The sequence below is a fragment of the Alligator sinensis genome, unplaced genomic scaffold (assembly GCF_000455745.1).
Source record: "Alligator sinensis unplaced genomic scaffold, ASM45574v1 scaffold1391_1, whole genome shotgun sequence".
Taxonomy (NCBI): Eukaryota; Metazoa; Chordata; order Crocodylia; family Alligatoridae; genus Alligator; species Alligator sinensis.
Window position 1 is genome coordinate 364,753 of NW_005842761.1, and position 14,411 is coordinate 379,163.

At 49.1% G+C, this 14,411-nt stretch overlaps 2 protein-coding genes across 2 annotated transcripts in view; one reads left to right on the plus strand and one right to left on the minus strand.

The window, feature by feature from the left end:
• Positions 1-4,535: 4,535 nt before the first annotated feature.
• On the plus strand, positions 4,536-5,619 carry LOC112552090 (zinc finger protein 34-like). Its single transcript, XM_025216723.1, has one exon. The coding sequence runs from the start codon at positions 4,896-4,898 to the stop codon at positions 5,547-5,549; it is 654 nt and encodes a 217-aa protein (XP_025072508.1). The 5' UTR covers positions 4,536-4,895; the 3' UTR covers positions 5,550-5,619.
• Positions 5,620-10,220: 4,601 nt separating this feature from the next.
• Positions 10,221-14,411, minus strand: part of LOC106722841 (zinc finger protein 271-like) — a 14,405-nt gene continuing 10,214 nt past the window's right edge. Inside the window, exon 5 of the mRNA XM_014525189.2 lies at positions 10,221-11,741. Coding sequence (XP_014380675.2) covers positions 10,693-11,741 — 1,049 coding nt within the window. The 3' untranslated portion in view covers positions 10,221-10,692. The remainder of the gene's footprint in view (positions 11,742-14,411) is intronic.

Consider the following 14,411-nt stretch of genomic DNA (forward strand, 5'->3'; position numbering starts at 1 on the left):
TGGGAAAAGTCACCTCTAGTGTGGTTTTGGGGCTGAGACCACCAATCAGCTGAAGCCCTGTGTACTCAGTCCCAAGACCATACTGAAGTGAGTTCGGCACTCTGATGCAGTACTGGAACTAGGAGTCATTGGTGATCCCAGCCCCAGGACTGCACCAACATATTGATGGGCACCCAGGGACTCCTAAACAAGGAAAGCAGACATATGTTCCCAGGGCTTCAGGGGCCCAATCCTGCACACCCCAGGGATGGGAATTTCTAAGGCTTGCAAAATTGGGCCCCTGAAATCCCAAGAAGTGCCCTCCCGGAGCAGCTGGAGAGCATGAGCAGCTCCAGGTTGACCATGCTTTCCCATCATAAACTTAACAGATGTCTGCCACAAGAAGGCAGTACAAAATGATATCAATTACATCACAGCCAGAAATTTTGGGCATTTGTGGAATGAAAAGGGGGAGGGGTGTCTGTCTTCTTGGCCTTCGGGGCAGCACAAAGGCAACATCTGTTTTCACCCTAAGGTCTTAGGCAGTTCTTTCCAAGCTGCACATTAGAGTCCTCTGTTCACTTGAGGTCCACAGTACCTGGTCCTCTCCTGAAGGTAGGTGCCTGATGGAGGCCACACCTAGTTGTATAATTGCTTACTGATTAGAACACTCATGAAGAGAGTAGACAGCTTGCGTTATGGATCCTACCTAGCTTGAAGGGATTCAAAACAACTGCAGATTAGTTCCCGCTTATTTCTGATTTCTGTGCAGTGATCAGCCCATGTAAAATGCATGAAGAGAACTGCTGATATTGAGACCACTCCACGACAGGTAAGACTTGCTTGGCACATTCAACATGAAAGCTGCCCACCTGCCTCCTGCTTTCCCCATGCTGTCTGGGGCAGTGAAATGGCTAGCTACGCTTCTGCTGGAAAGCTCTCTAATGCACTGATACGGACTTCCAGCAAAGTTGTGGATCTCACAAAGGGTTCGCAAGGTAGAGCCCTCTGAAATGGCTCAGGAACAATCTTCCAACACTTCTGTAACTTTTCTTTCTACTGCTTTTCTGCAAAAACACTAAAAAGAGGTAAAAAAAAAGAATCAAACCAACCTCACCTTCAGAAGGACTATTCCCTACCCCAGCCCTGTACCCTGTCAAAGGGTCAGGCTTCAAGGCTGGAGATGACCATGGAATAGGGAACCAGATTACTACTCTCAGTGGGCACATGGTGGTCACAGGTTTGGAGTGAACATGCCAGGAAGCTGAATGTGGCAGTTCCTATATCTTGCAGAAGTGTCTGCTCGACCCCTAGTTGATGCTAGGATGGGGTCTCTGTAGTCAGGAAGGAAAATTCACCAGCTAGATGTTCAGGATGGAGAAAGTTCTGTCCTGGATTTCTATTATTTCTCACCAAAACCAACCCATCCCTTTTTATATCCACAATGGATGTGTGGTACAAATGATTTGCAAGAAGATGCTTTTTCCTTCCCCACCCTGTCTCCCTCAGGCTCCCACATCAGAGATGTACTCAGGGGTTAATAGTCTCAGGTCGTATGCTGGCCATGGTGCTGCTGGAAAGTGTCACTGCCTGTGAAAGCAGCTTCCAGCAGCCAAGCGGTTAATATGGTGACATCATTAATACCAATAGGCTCAGGGTATGGTCAGGGATAGAAAGCTTTTCTGTCTGTTGAGTCATCTGGGGGCTGAGCTACCGGGTCAGCTGTTGCTACCTTCTCTGTTAGGTGCTCCAGGAGCTTGGACTGAACAGAGGCTGGGTCTGTGCTGGGAGAGACCTGCATTGCAGCCCAGTCCAGTGGAGGAATTTTTTTAGTAGCTGAAACCAGCCCCCTGGGGCAGCCAGGCTTTCAACAATTTTTTTGCTGAAGATGCCAGGTAATGGAGAGAGACCTGGGGGAAAACACTGGGGAAGGGCAGGCCTGGGACTCTGCACCCACAGCCCGTTTGCACCCCTTCTCTGCTCTCCTGGGGGCATATCTACATAAGATGCTTACTGTGCATTAGCCTAATAACACTGTGTAGTGGTGTGGCAGTTAAAAACTGCTAATAGCCTACTGCACAGTATTATTAGGCCAATGTGCAGTAAGTGTCACAAAATAACTGCAACAGTGCTACATTCAGTTAGTACTTTATTAAGCAAGTACTAAACTAAATGAGCAGTATCTAAGGTGCATTAATGAATGTGTAGACATGCCCTGGGTCTGTGAGTCCCAGAGATGCTACCCTCACTGATATACAGGGGACCTTGTCTCTGGTAGTATTGGCTGCAGCTAATCCAGGCGTGGGAGGGCAAACACCCTCAGAAATGGGACTTTAACCAAGTATCACAGTCAGGGAGAGAGAAAGGGAGAGTCAGGATGGAAGGGGCAGCAGAAGCAGTCAGTAGAGAGGGACGTGGCCAGATCTAGACCTTCCTAGCCCCCTTCCCTGCAGCCACCCTGGGCAGAGTCACTGTCCTGTGACCAAGGCAAGGAGCAGATAGAGAAAAAGCTGGTCCATGTCTGGTCCCTGCACTGCTGAGGGAACAGGGACAGGTCAACAGAGACAAAGCTGCTTTCCTTCTGCACTTTTATAACATTTAGTCAGAGTCTACAAGAGGGAACAATGCAGAGGGTGGGGGAGGAATGGGGTAAAACTTAGTCAATCTGTTTAGTCTTCATGGGTGTGCATACTTGCAGTGTGATTGTTGGTAAAGTTTTCAACAGGCTGCCAAATTATTTAAAACCAAAATCTCTTATAATGAAAATAGACTTCCAGTGAGAGCTGCATTTCTAAGGGCCTCTGGCCTATGCCTACACACAAGAGTTACATAATTTTAAGTGACTGCTCTGGTTAACTTGATACAACATCCCGCGCTCCAACCTAGAAACAAGGATGTGGATGTCAAAGCGCTTATAATGTACAGCAGAGTACAAAATCACTCACCCAAGGAAATGGCAGTAGTTACATATAAAGAGGCAAAAAGAGGCTGCTTGCTTCTTCTGTTATCCTTTGCCTCCCCATGTTAGACTGAAATCCAAAGAGTTAGTGACATAGGGCTAGCAATGAGCAGTCACTAAGAGCTATTTAGTAGTGAACAGACCTGGCCCTTACCATCCAGTTTGATGGTGGAAGTCTGGAGGAAGCAATTCTTCTCTGACTGGTCTGCAGGAGGCTAGGGATGGGAGCATGGAAACTCCTCAACCAGGAGAGCAAAGAAGAAAGGGATTCATACACTGACAGGGTAACTCAGAGGGAAAAGGCATAGAGGAGCAATGCCTAGGTCAAGAGAAAATGGCACACTTTCTCAGCAGTTAGGGAATTTTTTCTGACTGTAGAACCAGGTAAAGGAGGAGAGAGAGAGCAAGAGAGAGGAAGACTCCACGTGCTGGATGGGGAGATACTGGACTCCTTAGAGCAGGGGTGTCAAACTCATCCAGCCTGACAGGTTAGATGAGTAGTATGGGGCCAGTCCGAGGGCTCGACTGGACACACAGACTGCCCGCACATTCTGATCCTGCTCTGGCTGCCGTGAAGCTGTGCTACATGGCCCCAGAGCCCTCACCATGGGGCTGTGCTGTGCTACCCTGGAGCCAGTGCTATTGGGCTGTGCTGCACAAGGCAGCTGCTCCACTTCTCCACCACATCTTTGCCACCCCTGCCTTAGAGGACTCTGAGCAATGGGAAAAAGTGCTCAAAACTGGGGAGAGAACTGAGGGAGGTGGGTATCAGTTATTTTTGTGTGGATCTTATGCTAGCTACAGTAAAGAGTGATTCACTTTAGGAGCCCTTGCATTTTCTCTGGGCATGTGTGTGTGAGGGTGTGTTTGTGCATGCATGAATGTGCTTTTTGCTGTTGCAGGTCAGCTGTAGACCCAGCTCATCATATAATTGAAAGAGAGTGTTTAAGCTGCTGGGGAGTCTGGGGGAGTAGCCCTGGTCCTTGGGCATAAGGAACAGAGCAGCACAGGCTGCTGGGCTATGAAGACCCATTTCTGCAAAGGTGTTACAGGCGAGCAAACAGTGCCTGAGAAACAAGGCAGAGAGGCCTAGGAAGCTGGCCAAAGGCAGAGTAAGAGCCCAGTGTGGGGCAGCTCAAACCCAGCAGCCTGATGAGTGCTGGGAGAGGGGTGGGGTGCTACAGCAGAGGGTGACAACTAGCATCTGGAAGCAAATTCAGAGGACAGGACTCAAGCAGAGCGCATGTCTCTGAACCTTCCCTACAGGGTGGCCAGTGCTGTGATACTTCCATAGTAGTTAATGTTAGAAATGTCCTAGGAGTCAGTGTGGGTGAGGGCAATTAGGGCTCAGTTGAAAACCTTGGAACATTCTTTATAGCAAACATTTGGGATAGACATAACCCGGTGCATCTCAGCTCATAACCCGGTGCATCTCAGCTCTTCTCTTTCCTCTGAGCAGGCTTTCCCAGGTCTCAGCTTGACACTATGTCTAAGGTGGAAGGAAGGAAGGTGCCATTGGTCCTGGACCTCTAAGCTTTTAAGGAAAGGGAGGTCCCACCAGATGTGCAGGAAAAAAAACCCTGTGATTCTCACAAAGAGCTCAAGGGGGCTTTCATAGATCTGCATCATCTCGCCAGGTCAGCGCTGCACCTAGCTGGGGCTGTATCCTCATGGCAGATGTTGTTTGTGGCTTCCCACCCAGCTGGGCCAACATCTGGGGAGTAACTCTTTTTCTTTTGAGTTTTAAGGTGGAACGTGGTGGTAGAATTGATCCCCTTCTGCTGAGGAAAGATTTGTGGAGAATCCACTCCTGGTCATTCACTTCCCCCGTGATTATTTGTTATTTGTTCCTTCTTTTCCCTTCCCCCTCGCTGAGTGCCCCTCTTGCCCCCCAGCACCGGGGACAACTCCCATCTGGATTCTTTGTCTGTCTCGGCAGGTGAGTGGGCAGCGATACATGGAGGAGGAGCATCCCCTGCGGCAGGTCCTGAGCATGAGTTGCCCCAGGATGGCATTGGGAAGAGCCGAAGGGGATGAGCTGGGAGAAGCCTGTGAGAGTCAGTACAAGCTTTTTTGTCAGAAAGGGCCACAGCTTGAGAAGAGAGGCAGTAAATCCATGCACGTGGGACGAGAAGTCAAGAAACAAAAGGAAAGCCCCCAACAGAGTGACTGGAGTGAGGAGAGATCGATCACATGCGGGGAGTGTGGGAAGAGCTTCCACTGGCGGTCAGCATTCATTGTGCACCAGCGAACTCACATGGGAGAGAGGCCCGACCGGTGCAAGCAGTGTGGGAAGTGCTTCAGTCAAAGCTTCATGCTTTTTGAACTCCGGAGGATCCATGTGAGAGAGAAACCGTATCAGTGCCCTGATTGCAGGAGATGCTGCGGTGCCAAGAGGTACCTTGTTCAGCACCAGAGACTCCTTCTGGGAGAGAAGCCCTACAGGTGCTCGCAGTGTGGAAGGGGCTTCAGTCAGACTGCCACCCTTATCCGGCACCAGAGCACCCACATCGGAGAGAAGTCCCATAAATGTCCCGTCTGCAGGAAGAGCTTCAGCCAGAGCTCAAAACTTATCACACACCAAAGATCCCACATGGGGGAGAAACCCTAGAACTGCCCCAACTCTGGGAAAAGCTTTGGTGGAGCTCAATCCTCATATGGCATCAAAGGACCCACATGGCATGAAATCTGTTAGGGGAGGGTGCAGGTGAAAGCTTGATACATGCTTGGAGACAGAGCGGATGCTGGTTCATCAGATTGTTGGCATTTAGGAATGCTTCTAATGTTGTTTCTATGTAATACAGACCTTGGAAAGGCGAAGACAGTCTACCCTGTATTTCCAGGATAGCTTGTGGAAGTAAATCTGAATGATTTCTTTTTTCTGCAGAAAGAGAGTAAAATTGAAAAAAATGTAATTTTGAGGACAGGGACATTAAATTTTTTTAACCAAAACTTTGGTTAAAAGTAAATATTAGTTGCAGGAAAGTGATGACCGGCAAGTAGAGTCCTCCCACCTTTTAGCCCAGTAGCCTGGTGGTTGGGGCACTTGCCGAGTGAGCAAGGAAAGCTCAGAGAAACCAAGAATATGCCCAAGACACCAGAAACCTTCAGGTTAGGTGGAAATTTTGCCCCCTCCTCAAGTCCCAGTTCTCGTGGCTCTTTCCATCCCCCATGGCAGCCACATCAAGTGTAGGACAGAAGTTACTTGCAGGAATGGAGGAATCTCCTTTGCGGGAGGTTTTTAAAATCAAGTAGGTTAATCAGCAATCATTCAGATAGTGTTGGCCCTGCCTTGAAGCAGGGGGATGGACTAAACCCTCTTCCTGCATGACCTCTCTGAGTCCTTTCTATTCACATTGTCTGTGATTCTTTTCCTTCCATGTATACCAAGGAGGTTCCTAGGGATATAAAAGCCTCAGTTGAGGTCGATAGCTGACATGGCTGCAACCACTTCCTCTGCGTGCGGTTAAGCTGCTGACAAATGAGCCATTAATGCTGCCACATCCAGTGCTAACAGAAAACTCAGATTACAAAGGGAGTGGAGGTTCTCTCTCCTACTCTTGAGAATCCCACCCTGCGCAGTAGGGTCCTGTTTAGGGAATGCTGCTGCAGTCACTCCCAGTTGATGAGCCCCGCCATACAGCCACACGCACAGCCGAATTGCGAGACCCATCTCAGTTGGGAACACCCCAGAGCCTATTTGTTTCTAAGTCTGCAGTCTCTAAAGGGTTTCTCCCACTCTTCCAATGCCAAAGCAAGCTCACAGTCCGTGATCCTTGTGCATTCACTCACTTCCACTCCCTCCCTCTTGATGGCAGTGTTTGGGGGCCATGAAAATGCAGCCTCGTGCCGCAACGTCGGCAGTATTCAGAGACTTGGGAGCGACTGGTGGACAGGGTCAATGGCTATGTATTATTCGCAAAACAGCAGCACCTGGGAAATTTGAGTTTACATCATATCAGGCACAGAACTAAGAGACACTCCTTCGCCCAGAGAGCTCAGTCTTAAATATTGAACACGGGACAGCAGATGGGTACAGACAGGGCGATGGGGAATGCCAGGGAGCAGTAAGACAATATTAGTCAGCATGTGCTCAGTGCACCAGCAACCTAACTGTTGTCAGATGTGTTGTGGTCGTGGTGTGAAAGAAGAATACTGAAGAAGTGTGAAGGAAGATATTGCTCAGTAGGTCAGTTAGAGGTCTCAGCCCAGCAGCAGCTTCTAAGTCATCAACTTACCCAGCAGACTGTCCCATTCTGGCCTAAGGGAGGGATATGTTCAGGGTTAATGTGTTTATCCTCAGTTACATAGTACTGTGGCATCCCAGCCTGGTGATCAGGAGGGCAAGGATCAGGAGGGCTCCTCTTCCAGCTGTGCTCCACGCAGCACCCATTCTGCTGGGCATGCTCCAGAAGTGCCCACTGGAGCCACATCCTCACAGGGAGACATGGAGAGTGTAAATTCAAATGGGGCTTACATGTGAGATGGAGGGGTGTTCAGGTAGTGGTGGGACTCCAGTTGAGGGAATTCAGGTGCCAGCAGGGTTAGGCAACAGCTGAGAGGCATTTTGAGGATCTGGATTCTACACAGGTGTCTGAAGTGGCAAGCAGGCACTTAAATTCTGCCTAAATTTAAGGTTAAATGTGTTACTGCAGCTGTTTTCTATTAAGTTTAAGCACCAAGGTCTTGTTTACAAGTCTACTGGGCACCAATCTGTCTTTTCAGGTACCCACAGACCTCTAAAACTATGGCTCTTAGCTCCTCTGACCCACCTCAGCTTCAATTTGGCCAGCTTCACTCCTCACCAGCTACAATGTGTTACCAGGACCTACATAATGAAATGAAGCCCAAATCCCAGGTGCTGTGAATCAGGCGACTTCATAGAAGCCCAGGAGTTTTATTCCCAGCTGGTTTAAATCAGCCACAGCTCTACAGGAGTCTGTGAGGCCCGATCTCAATTGAAGTCAATTGTTGGTAGCTCTGCTGAAACCAGCACGTACCAGAACACTCCCTATGGAGCTGGTAGGCACTGACTATGATTCCCTTGTGGATATAGCACCAGCAAGAGTCTTATGCACTATCTGTATCCTGCTTCAGCCGTCTTTGTGGGCTGAACTAGCACCTGGGCCTGCTCTTCATCAGCACAGGGAGATTTTCATCCCCTGGATGTGTTACAACATATGCACACACCCAGGAAAGTGTTATTTTTGTGAGCTCTGAATAAATTTCACCACTAAACTGAAGAAATATAAACCAGCTGTTATCATATATTATTAGTTCTGAAAGAGCACCCGCAAGCCTCCACCATGATTGGGGCCAACAGCCCGTACCAACATGTGGGAAGACACAATCCCTGCTTCAAGGAGTTTACAATCTAAGAGAGGCAAAAAAACAGACAGAGGGAGAGTATGGCCCATGGATGAGGATGTGACTGACATAGTCTTCTCCCTATATCCATAGTATCATACATGTAGGTAAAATATAGCTTGACTAGTAAATGTTCAGGTAAGGCCAGAATTTTTCCATCAACAGTTTGTTGATATAATACTGGACTTTTGATTACACGAAAATTTTCAGAAAAAGTGTTTCTGCTGTGCAGATGACCCCAGCAAGGTGGGTGTCAAGACGCTTTTTGAAAATCGTTCAACTGCTTCATACCCGCATTCTCCCCCAAGGCCTGGGATCCCCAGCTGGACTGCATCTCCCATGACACAATGTGGCCATGAGAGTCCCGTGATGTATCTCTTCCCCCAATCATGAGGATGGGTAGTGAGGGCGCTTGGGAGATGGTAGTCTGACCCAGGAGCTGCACCGATCTAGGAGAACTGGTACACAAAGTACTCTGAACTGCAACTGCCATGACACACTCTGGCAGCATTTCAGACTGGGCATATTGCCGCTTTCAAATTTTAGCCAAAGTACATTTTAGTTTTTCATTGAAAAGTAAAAATGTTCAGTGCAGAACAGTTCAACAAAAACATATTTTGGTAACGTTGGCATGATGTTGTAGCTGCGATGCTCCAGGAAATATGCAAGAGGTCACGATATTTGTGGGTGATATTTTTTGAGTCTCAAACCAAAATAATATTCCCCTTTTGCCATCAGTTCCTTCCCCCAAGCACACATAACTAACCTGTTTCCCAGCACTCAGCTCCCTCCTCCAGCCTCTAGTTTCCTGGTGTGCCCCATTCCTTCCCTACTTCTATGCCCACACCCTTTCCTTCACTACCAAGCCCCCACCCCACATACATGCACATATCTCATCATGGCCCTAGACAATGTAGGCCAAGATTTTTCAAAGAAATAAAAAAAATCTTTGATTGTGTAGTTTTAGGAATAAGTTAGACAAGGGCTAGTATGGATGGGGATAACCCTGTCCTAGGTTATCCCCATCCCTAGGTATAGGGCTGGACTAGATCAGTGTTTCTCAAACTTTAAAGTAGCAAGTACTCCCTAACGTCTGATAATTTGAATAAGTACGCCAACACTCAATTTTCCAGGGGATTTTATATTTACAGACTAATGTGTTCCATAAGTTGGAAGAAGGGCTGTGTATATAAGGCCGTGATATGACAGATGTCTGATCTGGTATGGATAGGGTTGCCACCTTTTACACCAGGGATGCACATTTCAAGTATGTACCTGGGCTAGAGGTGATGTTGGCCAAAGCTAGGAGGGCTGAACCCAGTGCCATGCAAAGCACAGCACACCAAATTATTACTGGGGAATTTAATTTTTTTAATTACACCAAATTTTTTGCCATAGTTTTGAGAGGAGGAATTGGTGAGAGAGAGGAAGAGGGCAAGAGAGACAGTGTTGGGGTACCCGCGTACCCCTTGCCTGTGTCTCGCGTGCCCCCAGGGGTACACGTACCACAGGTTGAGAAACTATGGATTAGATGACCTCTGGTGGTACCTTCCAGTCCTACTTTTTTCTATGATTGTATGAGATACAGGCACCTAGTCTCCTGTGAAATTAAATGGAGTTAGCTACCCTGCCCCTTCCATCTACCAGAAGTGGGGCAAGAGAGACACATTTCCAGTGAATCTATATCCATCCAGTTATTTCACAACCTTTACTGTGTTGATCCTCACACACTTCTGCCAGGTTGGCAATGCTGCCATCCCCGTTGCCAGATGGAGAACTGATGTACAGAGAAACAAAGAGCAACATTTACAAAAGCATGGATGTACCTCAAAATAGAGAGAGGAGCCATGGGGAATTTACAAAAGCCCCTTAGCACCTTATAGACCAGAACTGGTTACATTTTCCCCCACCACATAATGTCTTTTTGGCAGAAAATGCCATTTCACTGAAATTGAAATGATTCATAAATGGATTTTGATATAATTTTGTGTAGACTATCCAATGAGGATAAAATGTTCACTTTGATATTTTTCAGAAGGGCCTGATTTAATTTGGAAATGACTTTTCAATGAACTCCCCCCCCCCAACATATACTATGTAATTTAATAAAAAGAAGCCTGGGTTTGGACTGAGGGTTGAATATTGCTTCACAGGGAGTCAAGGAATGTGTTGGTTCTGTTTAGGAACAGAAAAAAGTTCTGAAAACCCCTGAATTTCCCGTTGAACAGAAAATCTGGCAGTGATAGAGCTTGGAAGCCCACCGAAGGCCAACGGGAACTGGGCCTACTTGTAAATTCATGAGATGCCTGTCTACACCTGTAGGCACTGAAACACCTCTGAAATCTACCCATGAATAACTCATGCAGGGCAGCTCTGCCACCCACTCTTTATGGCACCTTGCCACCCCTCCGAGGGTGCCCTATCTTGCTGTGCAGCTCATCTGTGTGGAGCCAGACCCCTCCATCACTGGTGGCTTTTCTGGTGCCTGTGAAGGAGCAGACTGGTGGGGAAGCTCTTTGGGCAGTGGCTGCAGGGGTGGGCCCCTCCCCGGCATGCCCCCCGAGATGCCTGGTGAGCTCAGAGCTGGTGGCAAAGCCCCTGGTGCAGCGAGCACAGCGATAGGGCCGCTCACCGGTGTGGACACGCTGGTGGGCCAGGAGGGTGGAGTTCTGGCTGAAGCCCCGGCCGCAGGTGGCACAGCGGTAGGGAACCTCGCCCGTGTGCGTGCGGAGGTGCACGAAGAGGGTGGAACTCTGGGAGAAGCGCTTTCCGCAGTGGGCGCAGGGGTAGGGCCGCTCGCCCGTATGGACCCGCTGGTGCCGGGTCAGGTTGGAGCTGGCGCTGAAGCTCTTTCCGCAGTCGGGGCAGGTGTAGGGGCGCTCGCCCGTGTGGGTGCGCTGGTGCAGGGTCAGGTAGGCGTTGCGCCCAAAGCCCTTCCCACAGTCAGGGCAGATGTATGACTTCTCCTCCTCCTCCTCCCTAGCAGCCCCCACCCCAGTGGGGGGAAGCTCCCCTGCATGCACACGCTGGTGCCGGGCAAAGTTGGACTTCTCATGGAAGCCCTTCCCACAGTGGAAGCAGGTGTGGGGCTTCTCCGAGCGGTGGGTGCGTCGGTGCCGGGCCAGCGTGGAGCCTTCCCGGAAGCTCTTCCCGCAGTCGGGGCAGCGGTAGGGCTTCTCACCCGTGTGGGAGCGCAGGTGCTGCATGAGGTGGGAGCTCTGGCTGAAGCGCTTGCCACAGGCATCGCAGGCATAGGGACGCTCCCCTGTGTGGATGCGCCGGTGGGTGGCCAGGGCCGAGCGGACGGGGAAGCCCTTGCCACACTCGGGGCACTGGTGAGGCCACTCACCCCCATGGGCCCGCTGGTGTCTGGTGAGGTCTGAGTTGTGGCAGAAGCCTTTTCCACACTTACCACATGCGTTCGGCTGCTCCCCAGCCTCGGCTTCCAGCCCCTGGCAGCCCTTGGCACAGTCACTGGGAGAGGCTTGCCCTGGCTCTGAGTTCAATCCAGCCTCACAAGCCGTGTCCCAGTGCAGCTTCTCTCCAGCTGAGGGTTTCTCACTTATGAAGCCTCTGTTATTGGGAGGGTCCTGGCCCAGTCTGTTCCCTGAGGGATTTCTTGGCTGCTTCTTTGAGCTGCTCTCAGCCTCCCAGGTTGCTCTCCAACCAGGACTCCAGGGCTCCAGATCCTCAGGGACCTCCTGCTGGGCACTCTCCTCCTCACTCACTGTTCCCGTGGCAGCTGCAAGAGATGGAGAGAATCCAGACATGGGTAATTCACCCTATGATGGGGAAAGGGAGGGTGAGGAACTGGCACTGTAAGGGTTGTGTCGCAGTGCAAAATCACTGATGGTAACCCAGGAGGTGAATTCCTCAAACTGTCTTGAATCCCAGAGGCAGGAAAGGCCACCTCTGTCTCCAGAGCAATTTTGGACTCGTAGAGAAAGGATGCAGGAATGGATAAGTCAGGCCAAGTAGAAACCATGGAGGACATGACATCTGTTGGGGGACAACCCTAACCTGTGGCAGAGGTGGAGGACCTGGGCATGCTTGCAAGGGTCTGGATCATTTCCAGATATGTGTCACCAAATCCTCACCTGTGCAAGGACTTCTCAGGATCCTCTTTGCCTCACAGCCCTTTAGATCTGGAACCCATTGCGCTTCTCCTCCTTTCAGCTCGGAAATCACACTTGGTTTGGGAATGGGAAATCCTGCTCAGGGCAGAGAAAACAGAAGTCATGGCCTGGTTGTATGGTGTGCTTTTTGTGCAGGCTCTTTTTGTGTCTGAAAAGCAGGTACTAGAAAATATTCATGGACACCCTCTTTGTGAGAGAATAGAGCCTGTGGCAGAGGCATTGTGTGCCCTGCAGTAAATGTAAAGATACACGCACACATAAGGTGAGAATAACACAGTTTCCCATCACAAAGAGGAACAGGGTGTGTGACAAGAACCCTATTCAACCAGAATAACCCAGGTCCAGCTCCCTGGGTAATATGAGCTGGTGGAAGATATTCCAGACTAGAGCCAAGGTATTTCCAGTGAAGGAATGGAAGGATAAACAGGAACTACACTGGAAGAGACAGTCGCGTGTGTCCATTCACCTGCGATGGCAGGGGACCCATACACACAGAGCAGAAATTCCTAATCCAAGTGTACGAGTGACCTATACACTCAGAGCAGAAATTCCTAATCCAAGTGTACGATCTTGCATTTTGAAATCTTAAATGTCATCCCAATTCCATTACTTCAGCCCCTATGGTCATCCTGTTCTTCCTGTAGGATATTTAGCTTCTCCTTTTTAGCAGCAGTGCTTCCCAGCTCTGTGCCCTCCCTCAGGAAATGTCATTACACACATTCCTGTTTTTTATGCCAAGTACATTCATGAACATATCAAGTAAGATTGGTCCAAAATTATATCCCTGAGGAGTTCCATTAGTAGCTTCTTTCCACCCCAATAGTTTTCATTTTATTACAACCCACCATTTTCACAAGGGAAGAATTATGAGCAGAAACCAACTTATATTTGGGCATTTGGGGACAGGAAGCAGGGGACAGGTGTCCTTACCTAGAGTAACCATGGCCTCATAATTCTCCTGCATGACATCCCAGTAGAGGGCTCTTTGACCTGAGTCCAGCAGAGCCCACTCCTCTAGGGTGAAATACACAGCCACCTCCTCAAAGGTTATCAGTTCCACTGCAGCCATTTCCCTTCCCTATCCCCTTGGTAAGTGAATTTTATTCTGCAGCCTGTTGGGGAGAGAAGGGCAATGTGTAAAGTTTCAGAAGAGACTTTATTCTGTTTCATAGCAAATTATGTTGAGGGTCCAGCAGAGCTCACCGCCTCTCAATAAAACACACAGCTGCCCCCTTAATGGTCACCCAGCCCCAGATACTCCAAGGTTATCCCTCTGCTTTATTCTGTCCTGTAGGGATAGTGAAACATTACAGGAGACTTAGGTTAGATGCAGCTCTCAAAAGGGCTGTCACCCTGCTTTCCTCTCTGCCCCCCACAAACACTAGAGGGCAAATATCCCCTACTTATTATCCACATAAAACACTCTGAATTGGGAAAGTGGCTGGACAAAAGCCCCCTTCCCCTTAGTGTATACTATTGGACTTGGCAGGAAATTAAAAAAAATCTTCAGAAAACAGATGTTCTCTGCAAAAATAAATAAATAAATAACCTGAAAGTCCAGTTCTGGACCAGCCCCAGGAATCAATTTAGCTGAGTCTGAGCCTCCTGTATCCTATTTCCACAATTTCCCCCATTAAGAATCAGTGGCTCAAGTTTGCAGAATAGCTGAAATGAGAGGATTATTGAGAAACTCCCAAAAGACACTGCCTAGAATGAATATTAATCCTTGGGCCCCGTGCAGCAGTGTCAGGCACATCCAGGGGTGTTGATTTATGTTCCACACATGAGAGAAGATCTCATACTCCAGGACGTGCTCGTGCCGTGAGGTCTTTCTTAGCTTCAACTATATACTTCCTCAGCCTGCCTTTTTTCTTTCCCTCAGCTCCAGCCATCTCCCCTCTCTGTCCTCTGGACTTGGAGTGAAATGTCCTGCAGCATCTCAGGGCAAGAGATGATATTGCCAGCAGAGG

Bases quoted from the DNA above. Each gene is read 5' to 3' on its own strand.
- LOC112552090 (XM_025216723.1), top strand. From the start codon at position 4,896: ATGGAGGAGGAGCATCCCCTGCGGCAGGTCCTGAGCATGAGTTGCCCC.